General features: G+C 49.6%; 1 protein-coding gene across 1 annotated transcript; it reads left to right on the top strand.

Moving 5' to 3' along the window:
* Nucleotides 1-4,786: 4,786 nt before the first annotated feature.
* eif4eb (eukaryotic translation initiation factor 4eb) lies at nt 4,787-16,242 on the top strand. The gene is made up of 7 exons (XM_080538690.1): nt 4,787-4,842; nt 5,676-5,776; nt 7,055-7,150; nt 9,897-9,960; nt 10,159-10,272; nt 14,868-15,007; nt 16,102-16,242. The coding sequence occupies exons 1-7, from the start codon at nt 4,825-4,827 to the stop codon at nt 16,214-16,216; spliced, it is 648 nt and encodes a 215-aa protein (XP_080394816.1). The 5' UTR covers nt 4,787-4,824; the 3' UTR covers nt 16,217-16,242.
* The last annotated feature ends 335 nt before the right edge of the window (nt 16,243-16,577 follow it).

The following is a 16,577-nucleotide window of genomic DNA, read 5'->3' as shown; positions in this document are numbered from 1 at the left end:
GTCTGGTAGAGGTGGAGACTAGGGGAGTGTCTGGTAGAGGTGGAGACTAGGGGAGTGTCTGGTGTCTGGTAGAGGTGGAGACTAGAGGAGTGTCTGGTGTCTGGTAGAGGTGGAGACTAGAGGAGTGTCTGGTGTCTGGTAGAGGTGGAGACTAGAGGAGTGTCTGGTAGAGGTGGAGACTAGAGGAGTGTCTGGTGTCTGGTAGAGGTGGAGACTAGAGGAGTGTCTGGTGTCTGGTAGAGGTGGAGACTAGAGGAGTGTCTGGTAGAGGTGGAGACTAGGGGAGTGTCTGGTAGAGGTGGAGACTAGGGGAGTGTCTGGTGTCTGGTAGAGGTGGAGACTAGAGGAGTGTCTGGTGTCTGGTAGAGGTGGAGACTAGAGGAGTGTCTGGTGTCTGGTAGAGGTGGAGACTAGAGGAGTGTCTGGTGTCTGGTACAGGTGGAGACTAGAGGAGTGTCTGGTGTCTGGTAGAGGTGGAGACTAGGGGAGTGTCTGGTGTCTGGTAGAGGTGGAGACTAGAGGAGTGTCTGGTGTCTGGTAGAGGTGGAGACTAGGGGAGTGTCTGGTGTCTGGTAGAGGTGGAGACTAGAGGAGTGTCTGGTGTCTGGTAGAGGTGGAGACTAGAGGAGTGTCTGGTGTCTGGTAGAGGTGGAGACTAGAGGAGTGTCTGGTGTCTGGTAGAGGTGGAGACTAGAGGAGTGTCTGGTAGAGGTGGAGACTAGAGGAGTGTCTGGTGTCTGGTAGAGGTGGAGACTAGAGGAGTGTCTGGTAGAGGTGGAGACTAGAGGAGTGTCTGGTGTCTGGTAGAGGTGGAGACTAGAGGAGTGTCTGGTAGAGGTGGAGACTAGAGGAGTGTCTGGTGTCTGGTAGAGGTGGAGACTAGGGGAGTGTCTGGTGTCTGGTAGAGGTGGAGACTAGGGGAGTGTCTGGTGTCTGGTAGAGGTGGAGACTAGAGGAGTGTCTGGTAGAGGTGGAGACTAGAGGAGTGTCTGGTAGAGGTGGAGACTAGGGGAGTGTCTGGTAGAGGTGGAGACTAGAGGAGTGTCTGGTGTCTGGTAGAGGTGGAGACTAGAGGAGTGTCTGGTGTCTGGTAGAGGTGGAGACTAGAGGAGTGTCTGGTAGAGGTGGAGACTAGAGGAGTGTCTGGTGTCTGGTAGAGGTGGAGACTAGAGGAGTGTCTGGTGTCTGGTAGAGGTGGAGACTAGAGGAGTGTCTGGTGTCTGGTAGAGGTGGAGACTAGAGGAGTGTCTGGTGTCTGGTAGAGGTGGAGACTAGGGGAGTGTCTGGTAGAGGTGGAGACTAGAGGAGTGTCTGGTGTCTGGTAGAGGTGGAGACTAGGGGAGTGTCAGGTAGAGGTGGAGACTAGAGGAGTGTCTGGTGTCTGGTAGAGGTGGAGACTAGAGGAGTGTCTGGTGTCTGGTAGAGGTGGAGACTAGAGGAGTGTCTGGTGTCTGGTACAGGTGGAGACTAGAGGAGTGTCTGGTGTCTGGTAGAGGTGGAGACTAGGGGAGTGCCTGGTGTCTGGTAGAGGTGGAGACTAGAGGAGTGTCTGGTGTCTGGTAGAGGTGGAGACTAGAGGAGTGTCTGGTGTCTGGTAGAGGTGGAGACTAGGGGAGTGTCTGGTGTCTGGTAGAGGTGGAGACTAGGGGAGTGTCTGGTGTCTGGTAGAGGTGGAGACTAGGGGAGTGTCTGGTGTCTGGTAGAGGTGGAGACTAGGGGAGTGTCTGGTGTCTGGTAGAGGTGGAGACTAGGGGAGTGTCTGGTGTCTGGTAGAGGTGAAGACTAGGGGAGTGTCTGGTGTCTGGTAGAGGTGGAGACTAGGGGAGTGTCTGGTGTCTGGTAGAGGTGGAGACTAGGGGAGTGTCTGGTGTCTGGTAGAGGTGGAGACTAGAGGAGTGTCTGGTAGAGGTGGAGACTAGGGGAGTGTCTGGTAGAGGTGGAGACTAGGGGAGTGTCTGGTAGAGGTGGAGACTAGAGGAGTGTCTGGTGTCTGGTAGAGGTGGAGACTAGGGGAGTGTCTGGTGTCTGGTAGAGGTGGAGACTAGAGGAGTGTCTGGTGTCTGGTAGAGGTGGAGACTAGGGGAGTGTCTGGTGTCTGGTAGAGGTGGAGACTAGAGGAGTGTCTGGTGTCTGGTAGAGGTGGAGACTAGGGGAGTGTCTGGTAGAGGTGGAGACTAGAGGAGTGTCTGGTGTCTGGTAGAGGTGGAGACTAGGGGAGTGTCTGGTGTCTGGTAGAGGTGGAGACTAGAGGAGTGTCTGGTGTCTGGTAGAGGTGGAGACTAGAGGAGTGTCTGGTAGAGGTGGAGACTAGGGGAGTGTCTGGTAGAGGTGGAGACTAGAGGAGTGTCTGGTGTCTGGTAGAGGTGGAGACTAGGGGAGTGTCTGGTAGAGGTGGAGACTAGGGGAGTGTCTGGTGTCTGGTAGAGGTGGAGACTAGGGGAGTGTCTGGTAGAGGTGGAGACTAGAGGAGTGTCTGGTGTCTGGTAGAGGTGGAGACTAGGGGAGTGTCAGGTAGAGGTGGAGACTAGAGGAGTGTCTGGTGGCTGGTAGAGGTGGAGACTAGAGGAGTGTCTGGTGTCTGGTAGAGGTGGAGACTAGAGGAGTGTCTGGTGTCTGGTAGAGGTGGAGACTAGAGGAGTGTCTGGTGTCTGGTAGAGGTGGAGACTAGAGGAGTGTCTGGTAGAGGTGGAGACTAGAGGAGTGTCTGGTGTCTGGTAGAGGTGGAGACTAGGGGAGTGTCTGGTGTCTGGTAGAGGTGGAGACTAGAGGAGTGTCTGGTGTCTGGTAGAGGTGGAGACTAGAGGAGTGTCTGGTGTCTGGTAGAGGTGGAGACTAGGGGAGTGTCTGGTGTCTGGTAGAGGTGGAGACTAGAGGAGTGTCTGGTGTCTGGTAGAGGTGGAGACTAGAGGAGTGTCTGGTGTCTGGTAGAGGTGGAGACTAGAGGATTGTCTGGTGTCTGGTAGAGGTGGAGACTAGGGGAGTGTCTGGTGTCTGGTAGAGGTGGAGACTAGAGGAGTGTCTGGTGTCTGGTAGAGGTGGAGACTAGGGGAGTGTCTGGTGTCTGGTAGAGGTGGAGACTAGAGGAGTGTCTGGTGTCTGGTAGAGGTGGAGACTAGAGGAGTGTCTGGTGTCTGGTAGAGGTGGAGACTAGAGGAGTGTCTGGTGTCTGGTAGAGGTGGAGACTAGAGGAGTGTCTGGTGTCTGGTAGAGGTGGAGACTAGAGGAGTGTCTGGTGTCTGGTAGAGGTGGAGACTAGGGGAGTGTCTGGTGTCTGGTAGAGGTGGAGACTAGAGGAGTGTCTGGTGTCTGGTAGAGGTGGAGACTAGAGGAGTGTCTGGTGTCTGGTAGAGGTGGAGACTAGAGGAGTGTCTGGTGTCTGGTAGAGGTGGAGACTAGGGGAGTGTCTGGAGTCTGGTAGAGGTGGAGACTAGAGGAGTGTCTGGTGTCTGGTAGAGGTGGAGACTAGAGGAGTGTCTGGTGTCTGGTAGAGGTGGAGACTAGAGGAGTGTCTGGTGTCTGGTAGAGGTGGAGACTAGAGGAGTGTCTGGTAGAGGTGGAGACTAGGGGAGTGTCTGGTAGAGGTGGAGACTAGGGGAGTGTCTGGTGTCTGGTAGAGGTGGAGACTAGGGGAGTGTCTGGTGTCTGGTAGAGGTGGAGACTAGGGGAGTGTCTGGTGTCTGGTAGAGGTGGAGACTAGGGGAGTGTCTGGTGTCTGGTAGAGGTGGAGACTAGGGGAGTGTCTGGTGTCTGGTAGAGGTGGAGACTAGAGGAGTGTCTGGTGTCTGGTAGAGGTGGAGACTAGTCGCTGGTGCTACCAGCCAGCTCCAGATCCACGAGTTCCTGGGGCTGCGTTCGTAAATTCGCTCTGAGAGCGCCGGAACGCACACCGGGTCATTTGATTGGACAACAGGCATTCCATGAGTGCTGATCAGATTCCCAGATTATTTATGAACGCAGCCCTAGACAGTGACCAGTGGCACCAGCGGGGGGGCTTGTGGTGACTGCACGCATGTTGCGGATTGTGAACAGAATGTGATATGAATGGATTCATGCAATAGTTATTTTTGTTTAATTATGTTGTTGTAATCTGCTCTGTTTTTTTCTGTCTTTTGAAATCCAGTGCGGTGTTTTCATATAATATTATATACCTGTATGCACCACTTTAAACAAGCTCAGTCCATTTGTTATTGTTATTTATTATGGATTACACTACATGTCAATGTTTGATGTATTCAATTGGGCTAATCGTTGTCCACGGTATCGCCAACTAACTTTGTACGCATGCGCACAGGGAGGGTGTCACGTTGGACAGGTCAGTCAGTTTGTCTGTTCCACACTCAGGGTTGCCAGATGGGGCGGGTTACCGCCGAATGGGCTACTTTTGATTACACTGGGCCGGGGGGGGGAAAGCATTTGGGCGGTTGGGCTGGATACATAGCATTTAGATATGGAGATAGATTAATATCATAAATACACACGTACGAAAGTATAATACGCAACCGTGTTTTGCTATGATATAAATCTATCTCCATATTTAGATGTCAGTGCCTGAAAGTTACAACACACACCCTAGGAGTTACATACAATGTGCAGGTTTCTTTTTATTTTATAAACATCATCAACAGACATACAGTTTAGGGGCAGGAGATGGGCACCTGCCCAATAGTAATTAGAAGTTTTCTGACAATAATATTGTCATAAAACCTATATTATAGGTTTTGGGCTGGTTTTTGGTGAATTTAGCAGTTTTTAGACAGTGGTTAGGCTGGAAATTGTCAATCCCACCTGGCAACCCTGTCCAGTGTCCACACTGAGGAACAGAACATGGCGACCGTGGAACCGGTGAGCAGCTCCCTGACCTGACCCAGATATGATATAGATATATACACCTCTACATACTCACACACACTTCATACATGTACTCTAATCTCTTGTTATAACATGCAGGTGAACGCGGCCATGTTCTGGGCTGTGTTTGTACAAAGTTGTTTCTGTGCCACGACCCTCGTACGAGACAACCAGGCTGCGTTCGTCAATTCCCTCTGAGAGCGCCGGAGCGCACACTGGGTTCAACGTCATAGTGGGACCAAGTCATTTGATTGGACGAGAGTGTGCTGATCAGATTTCCAGAGCGAATTTACGAACGCAGCCTGAGTCAGAAGTGGGGAACGCTCGTAGCGAACTAGCCCCAACTAGCCCCAACTAGCCCCAACTAGCCCCAACTAGCCCCAACTAGCTCCAACTGATTGGCCCATTCTGGCATTTGCTAGGTAACATTATTTGGCTTTTGTCGAGCATTTGAGTAGCAGTGCTAGTAGTGTGTTAACAGCTGCTGTCTGACATGGCTGGAGTCTGGTGGCCTGTTGACATGTTCCCAATCAACCCACTGGATCTGAACTTTCCTCAGATCCATACTCAGTGTTGTTGTCCAGGGTTGGAGTGAAGAGGCTTAGGGTTAGGTTAGTAGACCGCTAGGCTAGGATGGCGCATTGCAAAGTGTCATTATTTGTATGATTGTTATCCTTGCTCACTTTCCCCAGACTGGTATTCAAAAGAAACTCACCTTCTATGCTGACCCAAGCAGATCCTACCACACCAAATGGCTTACTAACCCTAACCCCCCTTACCTCCTCCCTCTTTATGTCCCCCCTAACCCTAACCCTACCCCCCCCCAGGAAATCAATTCAGATCCCCTCCAGCAGACTGAAGATGCAGCTGAGAAGGACCTGGAGCTGGTGAGCCCTGACAGCTACATCAAGCACCCCCTGCAGAACAGGTCAGCTGATCCTGGTCTCCTCTGGTCTCTGAGAGAACCTTGTTTACCATTGCAGGTGGCTGCTGCTGCTCCGGGTCTGACTTTTGAGATGACTAAAACACTCAAAACTCTAGTTCATGTCCACGCATGATGGAGGCCGTATGTACAGGGAGGGAACCAAACGCAATCTCTCATCTCTGGCAGAAAGATAGGGAGTAGACAGGAAGTGGTTGAGGCAGAGAGTGAAGGAGAAGCTGAGTATGGAAGCACATCAGGGACATGTAGTCTACCTGAGTCCAGCAGGAGAGAGGGAGATGTCAGGGTGTCTTCAGGTAGGCTAGTGACTGTCTGATAGACTAAGAACAAGATAACATGAAGCAGTGGGCAGCCTATTAGGGTTAGAGGGTTCTGAAGTTAAACAGTCCTAGTTATCAGTAAGCAGTTCCTTCAAAGTTAGGTTAGACTGTGTTATGTTATGTTAGTTATGTTATTATGTTAGTTATGTTATGTAAGTTATGTTATTATGTTAGTTATGTTATGTTAGTTATGTTATATTATGTTAGTTATGTTATGTTAGGGATGGGATTATGATTCTTAATTCGTATTGAACCTGGAAATTGTTTTTCTTTGTCAGTTGGTCTTCAGAAATCGTCATTAAAATGTGCACTTTCAACAAGCTGGCTGGACCAGACATATTGGGCAATTTCAATTGGCAGCAGCACAATACAGACAACATGACAACACATATTGAAAGATTAAGTATTGAAGAGTAATTTCCACCATAGTTTTGATTTTGTACTTTTCTGTCTCCATTCCAATGAAGACGTGTTGTACGTTTAGCTTAGTGTTGACAACACAGCAAACAGGCCGGTCATGCCTATTTCACATATCATTTCCAGGCCACGGGATAAGAGTACAGACAACATGAAAATAGCTATTGAGACGTAGGAGATTACAGATTTGAATAGATCAAGTTTGTATTGTTACATTTAAAATATATTTTATTTATTTATCAATAAATCATGAAGTGGGCTTATTGGGAACACACATGGGCTTAAAGGGTGCATTCAGTACCCATTAAGCCCATGCCAGACTTTGGACATATTTCCTTAAAATATTTACTCTGAGAGAATATGGAACACATGACGCAATGATGTGTGTCAACCCCCCACTACCCTTCCATTAATTCCTATTTGCTTTTAAGCTTATGGGCTGTTGATTGTGGTTGATTATACAATGTGTTGAATTAACCGGTGTTTACTTTATGCAAATCCAGTGTCTTTTTTTTTTCCCCAACAGATGGTCTCTTTGGTTCTTCAAGAATGACAAAAGCAAAACGTGGCAGGCGAACCTCCAAGTAATCTCCAAGTTTGACACGGTGGAAGACTTCTGGGCGTAAGAATGGATCATTCTGCTGCTGTTGTCTTCTGGTGATGTGGAACAGCAGGGCTCGACATTAAGGCTTGTCCGCTTGTCCGGGACAAGTACATTTTATGTTCGGACAAACGGACTTCCTCCTGCACTTGTCCAACCGACAAGTCAAAACAAAGAGAAAGATACATTAATCAGTATTATTATTCATTATCAGTATGTATTCATATCTGCAAAATAAAGTCCTCCTTGTCCGATCGGAAAAGTAATAAATGTTTTAACGAGCCGCACCTCATTCACGCTGCCTATGAGGCTCGGCATAGCTTGTATCAGACATTCTAATGCTGTTGCGTGCGCGTTATTAACTCCACTGCCCGCAAAAGTGCCAACCTTCTTGACCGAAATCTTAAGTCCGTAGTGAAAGAAACCGACACGTTACTCAAGCCAGCAAGCAAGATCTTCCTTCAAGTGCCTAAAACTAGGGATGCACGATATTATCGGCGCCGATATTGGGAAATTAATGTTATTAAATATTTATCGGTTTTATAACATTTTAGCCGATATAGAGCCGATTATATGAAGCCGGAAATATTTCCGGTTCCGGTTGTCGCGCTCATGATGCTGCGCCTGCGTACAGCCACGCAGTGTAGAGACGAGAGCAAAACATGGCTTCCCCGGTGTGGACATTCTTCAGAGTTTCTGAGGCAGATAGTGCGTTTGCAATTTGCAATACATGTTCGGCAAAAGTTCGGTGAACTACCGTAATAAGCCTAAAAAAGTTCAACTGTTCAAAAAGTGCAACTTCTCTGCTTTCAGAAACTGTTAGAATTGTTTTAGATTGGGCATATAGTTCATGAATTACGATAGTTTGAAGGAACGCTGTAAAATCCTGTCTGCACCGAACAGCTCCGGTTTCGGAGCAAGACGCGAATCTATCGGCATTAGTCAAATACATGCTCACATCCAGTCATCCGCTCACTGCTCTCCATCAAAAATGGTACATCCATCAATAATATGACATAATAACAACTGCTCTGATTAGATTGCTTAGATTGTTTAATACATCAACGGGGGGAAAAGCGAGATGAACTCGCGAGTATCATGCTTCCTCCATTGAACGGAAAGTCCTATCTATTCCATTCAAAGTGTTTTAGCCTTCCCCCTTTCCACTGGTAATAAGGAATTGGCAAGAATAGATCGATATAAATAGATCAACATAATGCAGCACTATCATGCACAGATCAGCCTTAAAACATGTAACGTTAGATATATAACGGAGCGGTGTATTTCTACGGAAAGGCTGACTGACGCGGGGCTCATACAATCTCCGCGTTTGTTATAGATACGAGTGCTCCGGTGTCTTGCTGGTAGGCAAATATATTTATTTAGATATACAGCATATGGATGTTACGTGCCTGTTACCTGCCGCTTTCAGTTCTAGTAGTTAAGATCTCGCAACCAGGGAAACGCCGACATGTGTTAAAGAGAGCAAGACGCGAATCTACCGGCATTTGACTCATGAGTGAACGGCGAAAATGGCTGGACGGCACAGCTTGGGATTCCATTGAAGTTACAGGGAACTATGTGTGAAAGAGGCTTAAATGATTTCAACATTTGAAGAGTGTTGTAGTCAATGTAGCTGCCTCGTCAATGTATGCTGCCTTGTCAATGTAGCTGCCTTGTCAATGTAGCTGCCTTGTCAATGTATCTGCCTTGTCAATGTAGCTGCCTTGTCAATGTCTGCTGCCTTGTCAATGTAGCTGCCTTGTCAATGTAGCTGCCTCGTCAATGTAGCTGCCTCGTCAATGTAGCTGCCTCGTCAATGTAGCTGCCTCGTCAATGTAGCTGCCTCGTCAATGTAGCTGCCATGTCAATGTAGCTGCCTCGTCAATGTAGCTGCCTCGTCAATGTAGCTGCCTCGTCAATGTAGCTGCCTCGTCAATGTAGCTGCCTCGTCAATGTAGCTGCCATGTCAATGTAGCTGCCTCGTCAATGTAGCTGCCTCGTCAATGTAGCTGCCTCGTCAATGTAGCTGCCTCGTCAATGTAGCTGCCTCGTCAATGTAGCTGCCATGTCAATGTAGCTGCCTCGTCAATGTAGCTGCCTCGTCAATGTAGCTGCCTCGTCAATGTAGCTGCCTCGTCAATGTAGCTGCCATGTCAATGTAGCTGCCTCGTCAATGTAGCTGCCTCGTCAATGTAGCTGCCTTGTCAATGTAGCTGCCTCGTCAATGTAGCTGCCTCGTCAATGTAGCTGCCTTGTCAATGTAGCTGCCATGTCAATGTAGCTGCCTCGTCAATGTAGCTGCCTCGTCAATGTAGCTGCCTTGTCAATGTAGCTGCCTTGTCAAACAATCTATGTCTGCTGAGTAGGGGAGGGCGGGGTATGTTGTCACACGCTGTCTTAACATTTACTGGGCACAATACATCACAATGGTATAAATGTCATACCAAATGAAAGAAGGAAGTCTTGGGCACATATTTTGTATTGATTATATCTTCATATCTTATTTCAGTACAGAGCTGTAAACCGTTAAAACAACAAGTAGACAGACACACACTCGCGTCGTCATATTTGGACAAGTAACTTGAGCTCTCGAACAAGTAAAAGATAAGTTCACCGAAGGACAAGTACCTGAAAAAGCTTAATGTCAAGCCCTGTCTGAGGGTAGAGACTAGTCATCTGTGGGTAGAGACTAGTCATCTGTGGGTAGAGACTAGTCATCTGTGGGTAGTGTTGTTAACCCTTTGTGTTGCTTTTGTCATTTCAGTCTCTATAATCATATTCAGTTGTCAAGCAACCTGCTGTCTGGGTGTGACTACTCTCTCTTCAAGGTAGGTCTGTCTGCGTGTGACTACTCTCTCTTCACGGTAGGTTTGTCAAAGTGTTGTGTGTGTTGTGTGTTACAGGATGTGTTGTGTGTTACAGGATGTGTTGTGTGTGTTGTGTGTTACAGGATGTGTTGTGTGTTACAGTGTGTGTTGTGTGTTACAGGATGTGTTGTGTGTTACAGGATGTGTTGTGTGTTACAGGATGGTATTGAGCCCATGTGGGAGGATGAGCAGAACAAGCGCGGCGGCCGCTGGCTGATCACACTGAGCAAGCAGCAGAGAAGACAGGAGCTGGACCGCTTCTGGCTGGAAACGGTGTGTGTGTGTGTGTGTGTGTGTGTGTGTGCAGGGCCGGCCTGTGGGTCTGTTGGGCCCCAGGCGAGATCTTGAAAATGCCCCCCCCCCCCCCCCCCTCGTAGTAACTCGTTTTTACAAATAATAATCGCCAAGAGAAACACTGTGACTGGTTAAATTGATTCACCAGACATCTTTCAATCATCTTAGCTGACACCTAATTTCACCAGTCACAGTGTTTCTCGGACGTTGAGCAACGTGGCAATTATTATTTCGTTAGCCTCATAGCATAATTGCCTACGTCATGCTTTACTTGGTCACCTGGTCACTGGGCCATCTTTGTAGGTAGTGTCAACAATGCCTGTCAAAAAGATGACTTGGGCAGATAGTGATTTTGGAATGTAACAAGCATTCTGATAGGCTGATGGCATAGGCAATAATGCACAGTGAATCAGCAGTGTTAGGAGAGTAGAGTTAGACAGATATCTCAATTTGGCCTGTAGTGGCTTCAAACTATTTAGTAACCACCGTCCAGGCAAGACAGGGGTTTTGACGCACATCCAAATATTCAAACCAACAAAATCGTATATGTTTGTGTGTGTGTTTGTGCGTGTGCGTGTGTGTCCATCTTCACAAGGGGATGTGAAAAACATTTTGTGTCCGACACCATTCATCTTCTTATTTTCATATTGTGTACTGACCCTAACCCCCAACTTCCAGAAAGAAATGTAAAAAAAAAAATATATATATTTTGGTTCTCCGTTATCTGCTACTACCACCGCACAGGCTAACAGTTAGCAGCGTCTCTGATGGACAGGATTCCCACAGTAAATAATGCTAAACTAGTTCCTGTCAGAAGCCTATTGGACACGTCACTGCAGAGTGTTGTAGACAGCTGTTACCATAGTTACACTAGCAGGTAGACAGAAGAAGAGTGTTGTAGACAGCTGTTACCATAGTTACACTAGCAGGTAGACAGAAGGAGTGTGAGAGCATGGACTGCGTTTGTAAATTCCCTCTGAGAGGCCGGAGCCACACTGGCTTCAACAGCATTAAGGGGCCAAGTAATTTGATTGGACGAGGCATTCCATGAGTGCTGGTCAGATTTCCAGAGTGTATTTTTTATTTTTTTTAAAAATCCGATTTTATCCCCTTTTTTCACCCAATTTAGATAGATAGATAGATAAATACTTTATTTATCCCCGTGGGGAAATTCATTTTGCCGCGCCACTCCACTAAAAACCACACATAACAACACAACACAACATAAAGGACAGACAACAACACTGGGCCAGCCATGTACAGTATATAAAAAACAGTGAGATCTGATATAAAAGTGGATTAAAAGGATGGCTATAGTTATTTATATTAAAATACTAAAAAAGTGATGATGGTGATTAAAATAAATAATAAATACAAATTCAGGAGCCTTGACCCCGACTGCTACTTTAGTTGCCATTGAACAGTCTTAGTGCAGCCGGGATAAATGATTTTTTATATCGCTCCGTCCGGGAGCGGATCGTAATGAACCGCCCTCTGCGGCGGCTGCTGGTTTGCCCAGCGAGGACATGATGGAGGGGGTGGTTGGGGTTGTCCCTGATGGACAGCAGCTTACTCCTAGTCCTTCTCTCCACCACCGTCCCCAGAGAGTCCAGGCTCCTTCCCACCACTGAACCCGCCTTTTTTACGAGCTTGTCCAGCCGTCCGGTATCCCTCTTGGTGATGTTTCCCCCCCAGCAGACTGCAGCGTAGAAGAGAATGCTGGCCATGACAGACTGGTAAAACATGGCCAGCATCTCTCCACACACTTCAAAAGACCTAAGTCTTCTTAAGAAGTACAGCCTGCTCTGGCCCTTCTTATAAAGTGCCTCTGTGTTGGTGGACCAGTCCAGTTTGTCGTCCAGATGCACCCCCAGGTACTTGTAGGTCTTCACCACCTCGATATCCTCGCCCCGGATGTTAATGGGCAACCGAGGTGGCTTAGACCTACGGAAGTCTATAACTAGCTCCTTGGTCTTAGTTTGGTTGAGGAGCAGACCATTCCTCTCGCTCCAGACGCTGAAGGCTCCTATCAGATCCCTGTACTCCCCCTCCCGTCCATCCCTCACGCACGCCACTATGGCTGTATCGTCAGAGTACTTCTGTACGTGGCAGGACTCAGAGTTGTGTTTGAAGTCTGATGTGTACAGGGTGAACAGGAAGGGAGCCAGCACAGTTCCCTGCGGAGCCCCGGTGTTGCTCACTACTGTGTCCGAGACACAGTTCCCCAGCCTGACTGACTGTGGCCGTCCAGTGAGGTAGTCCATGATCCAGGATGTAGTGGGGGGATCAACCCCCATACCTGAGAGCTTCTCTCGGAGTAGAAGAGGCTGGATGGTGTTAAAGGCACTTGAAAAGTCAAAGAACATTATCCTCACCTGACTTCCCGGCTCATCCAGGTAGGAGTAAGCACGATGGAGGAGGTAGAGGACAGCGTCATCCACACCAACTTTTTCCTGGTACCCGAACTGCAGGGGATCACGTGCATGTTCAGTCTGTGGTCTCAGATGTCTCAGAAACAGCCGCTCCAGTGTCTTCATACTATGTGAAGTGAGGGCAACCGGTCTGTAGTCGTTGAGCTCGGCCGGGCGCCCAGTTTTGGGTACTGGCACGAGACATGATGTTTTCCACAGAACCGGCACCGTCCCTGACTGTAAACTCAGGTTGAAGAGCTTCTGGAGGGGCTCAGCCAGTTGGTCTGCACAGACCTTCAGCAGCCGCGAGCACACCCCATCAGGACCCGCCGCCTTTCCAGGGTGCAGCCTCTTCAGCTCCGCCCTTACCTCCTCCACTGTGAGGGACAGGGGGGGGGTGCTTGGTGGGAGAGGGGGGGAGAGGAGGGGAAGGGGAGGGGAGGGGAGGGAGGGGGGAGGGGAGGGGAAGGGGGCCCAGCCGTGCTGCCGAGCCTGTAGCTGTGGGATGTGGGGGAGGCTGGTGGAGCGGGAGAGGTAGTGGGAGGGGCAGCAGGGACAGAGTAGGCACCGGCCGCTGAGTCAAACCTGTTAAAAAAGTGGTTGAGCTCATTGGCCTTAGCCAAGTCTGGGACCGCTGCCTGACTGTTCTTCCGTTTGTAGCCGGTGATGGTCTTCATCCCCTTCCACACCTCTCTGGTGTTGCTGTGTTGCAGCTTCCTCTCCACCTTGTTCTTGTAGTCCACCTTGGCCTGTTTCATACTCCTCTTCAGCTCTTGTTGTATCAGCCTGCGCTTGTCTCTGTCCCCCTCTCTATAGGCAGCCTTTTTTTGGTTCAGTAGTAGCTTGATGTTAGAGGTAATCCATGGTTTATTGTTTGGAAAGCAACGCACTGTCCTCGTCGGAACAATCATGTCCCTGCACCATGTCAAATAGTCAGTGCAGCAGTCAACCATCCTGTCCACAGCTGTGCGCCCCCTATTACCTTCTGTGTTCTGTAGTTCCACCCAGTCTGTGCATTCATAACAGGCCCTGAGGGTCTCACAGGCCTCCGGTGTCCACTTCCTGAGTGTCCTGGTGGTCACAGGCTGCCTCATAACACAGGGTTTGTAGGAGGGCTGGAGTAGGACCAGGTTGTGATCTGACCTGCCAAGTGGTGGGAGTGCTGAGACAGTGTATGCCTCCTTGGCATTTGCATACAGTAGGTCGAGGGTCTTATTCTCTCTGGTGGGACAGTCAACATACTGCACAAATCCAGTTAGGTGATGAGACAGGCTGACATGGTTGAAATCCCCCGAGATTACAATGAATGCATCGGGGTGCTGGGTCTGAATTCTCGCGACAGTATCGTGGATGACGTCACACGCTGTTGCCGGAACCGCTCTCGGAGGAACATACACAACAATTGCAACGTTGTGAGAAAACTCTCTCGGAACATAATATGGTCGGAGTCCAACTACCAATAGTTCAGCATCCTGACAGCATATCCTCTCCTTCACCGTGACATGACCCGGATTACACCAGCGATTATTCACGTACAGGATCAGTCCCCCACCTTTACTTTGGTAGCCAATTGAACCCAACCTAGCATCCAATTATCCCCTGCCTATTGCGAGGGATCCGCCGCACGACCCCGCGGCCGGCAGTCCCAGAGGAGGCCGCCAGGCAGACTAGCTGACTGGCTCCTCGAGCCCAGCACCGTTATTCCAGCACCAGACGGGGGCGCTGTTGCGCGACGGATCCTTGTCCGGAACTACTCCTATACCCCCCTCGGGAGCGGCCGCCCAATATGCCGTTCCCCGTGTGTGCCCTGGCCATATCTGGGTCTGGCGAGCCGGGATACGAACCCCGGCCCCGGTGGGCAGCATGCACTAGTGGCCAGTGCTTAGACCGCTACACCACCGCGGGGCCTTTCCAGAGTGTATTTACGAACGCAGCCCTAGTAAGACGATATCTCACCTCACCATGAAGATAGGCTGAAACATCCCTTTTGAAGAACAGCCAAGTCTCATGGATTGAAATAAGGATTGCACTTTCTTTTAATCGATGGTACTAAATAAAACCACACGTTTCTCTTGTCCCTGACCTGCCAGCTGCTGTGTCTGGTGGGGGAGGCCTTCCACGACTACTAACCCTAACCCTAACCCTCTTGTCCTGACCTGCCAGCTGCTGTGTCTGGTGGGGGAGGCCTTCCACGACTACAGTGACCAGGTCTGCGGAGCCGTAGTCAACATCCGCACCAAAGGAGACAAGATCGCTGTCTGGACATCAGACTACGAGAACAGGGACGCCATAACACACATAGGGTGAGGTCTACACACCATAACACACATAGGGTGAGGTCTACACACCATAACACACATAGGGTGAGGTCTACACACCATAACACACATAGGGTGAGGTTACACACCATAACACACATAGGGTGAGGTTACACACCATAACACACATAGGGTGAGGTTACACACCATAACACACATAGGGTGAGGTTACACACCATAACACACATAGGGTGAGGTTACACACCATAACACACATAGGGCCCTATTATGCACTTCATAAGTCTTAAGCAATAAGACGAGGCGGTAGATCTACACTTAAGACGTGGAGGCGTGGTCAAGGCCACTTTGCTATTATGCGTGCTGTAGTGGGCGCCTAAAACCCGGCGCTAAGCAAAGAAATTAGTCATGGGTGTGTTTTGGGCGTCTTCTCAATCAACCCAATCAGCGTGCCAGGTGCCATTCCCTTTAAGAACCGGCTGCGTTGAGTCATTAGCGCTATGCTATTATGGAACTCCTAAGAAGGAGGTCAGCGCGCTTCTCTGCAGAAGAAAGTAACAAGCTCGTGCATGATTATTTTCTGAATAAACACGGCAATACCTCCGCTTGTGAGTTGAGAAGTATTACAGAGGGGTCGCTGGAAGACTGCAGGAATGACAGATGTTGATGTCATTATATTACGCACGGCATGCTCGTACTGTATGTGCACAGTATGCGGAGGCAACATACTGTACAGCGCTGGCCTCTCCCTTCTGAAATAAAGCATTTATACTGTGACCGTAATTGACGTCTTGCCGTGGAGCCACGTGCGTGTTCATGTGTGCCCACATGCATGCGCAAACCGCGGAGGCGCGCTCGTGTTTCAAAACGTGCATGAAGTCTAAACTTAAGAACTTTTCAAACCACTTCTTAGCGCTAGGAGCAAAGTCAGATCGCATAATAGCAGGGGCGCCTAGTGCACTTCATTAACATATGAACACTCCCACAATGAGTAATATATGCACGGGAGTATTACGTCTTATGTAAGGGAAATCCAGGCTTATTTTTGATAAGGGTTTGGTGCATGGTGCATGACACATGGTTCTGTGTTGTTCCTAAACAAGCTGCCTTCCTGCCCACAGGAGAGTGTACAAGGAGCGCCTGGGCATCCCTCTGAAGATGACCATCGGCTACCAGTCCCACGCAGACACGGCCACCAAGAGCGGCTCCACCACCAAGAATATGTTTGTGGTCTGAAACCACCTCTGTGCCTCTCTTTTGTTTCGGAGGAGGGTGGGGGGGGCAGGGTGGAGGAGGGTGGGGGGGGCAGGGTGGAAGAGGGTGTGGGGGTGGCAGGGTGGAGGAGGGTGGGGGGGGCAGGGTGGAGGAGGGTGGTGGGGGGGCAGGGTGGAGGAGGGGGGGGGGGCAGGGTGGGGCAGGGTGGAGGAGGGTGGGGGGGGGGCCGGGTGGAGGAGGGTGGGGGGGGCAGGGTGGGGGGGGGGCCGGGTGGAGGAGGGTGGGGGGGGCAGGGCGGGGCGCTCTTGTTTGTTGTGGATGCGTTTGTCCATCGTTTGTTGTGGATGCGTTTGTTGTGGATGCGTTTGTCCATCAACGTCAT

This window comes from Nansenia antarctica, assembly GCF_963989245.1.
Source record: "Nansenia antarctica genome assembly, chromosome: 8".
NCBI classification, from domain to species: Eukaryota; Metazoa; Chordata; class Actinopteri; order Argentiniformes; family Microstomatidae; genus Nansenia; species Nansenia antarctica.
The sequence above is the reverse complement of the archived record's forward strand: the minus strand, read 5'-3'. Positions and strand labels throughout refer to the sequence as shown.

Bases quoted from the DNA above. Each gene is read 5' to 3' on its own strand.
- eif4eb (XM_080538690.1), top strand. The intron at 7,151-9,896 runs GTAAGAATGGAT...TTGTCATTTCAG, and splicing joins ACGGTGGAAGACTTCTGGGC to TCTCTATAATCATATTCAGT. The intron at 10,273-14,867 runs GTGTGTGTGTGT...CTGACCTGCCAG, and splicing joins ACCGCTTCTGGCTGGAAACG to CTGCTGTGTCTGGTGGGGGA.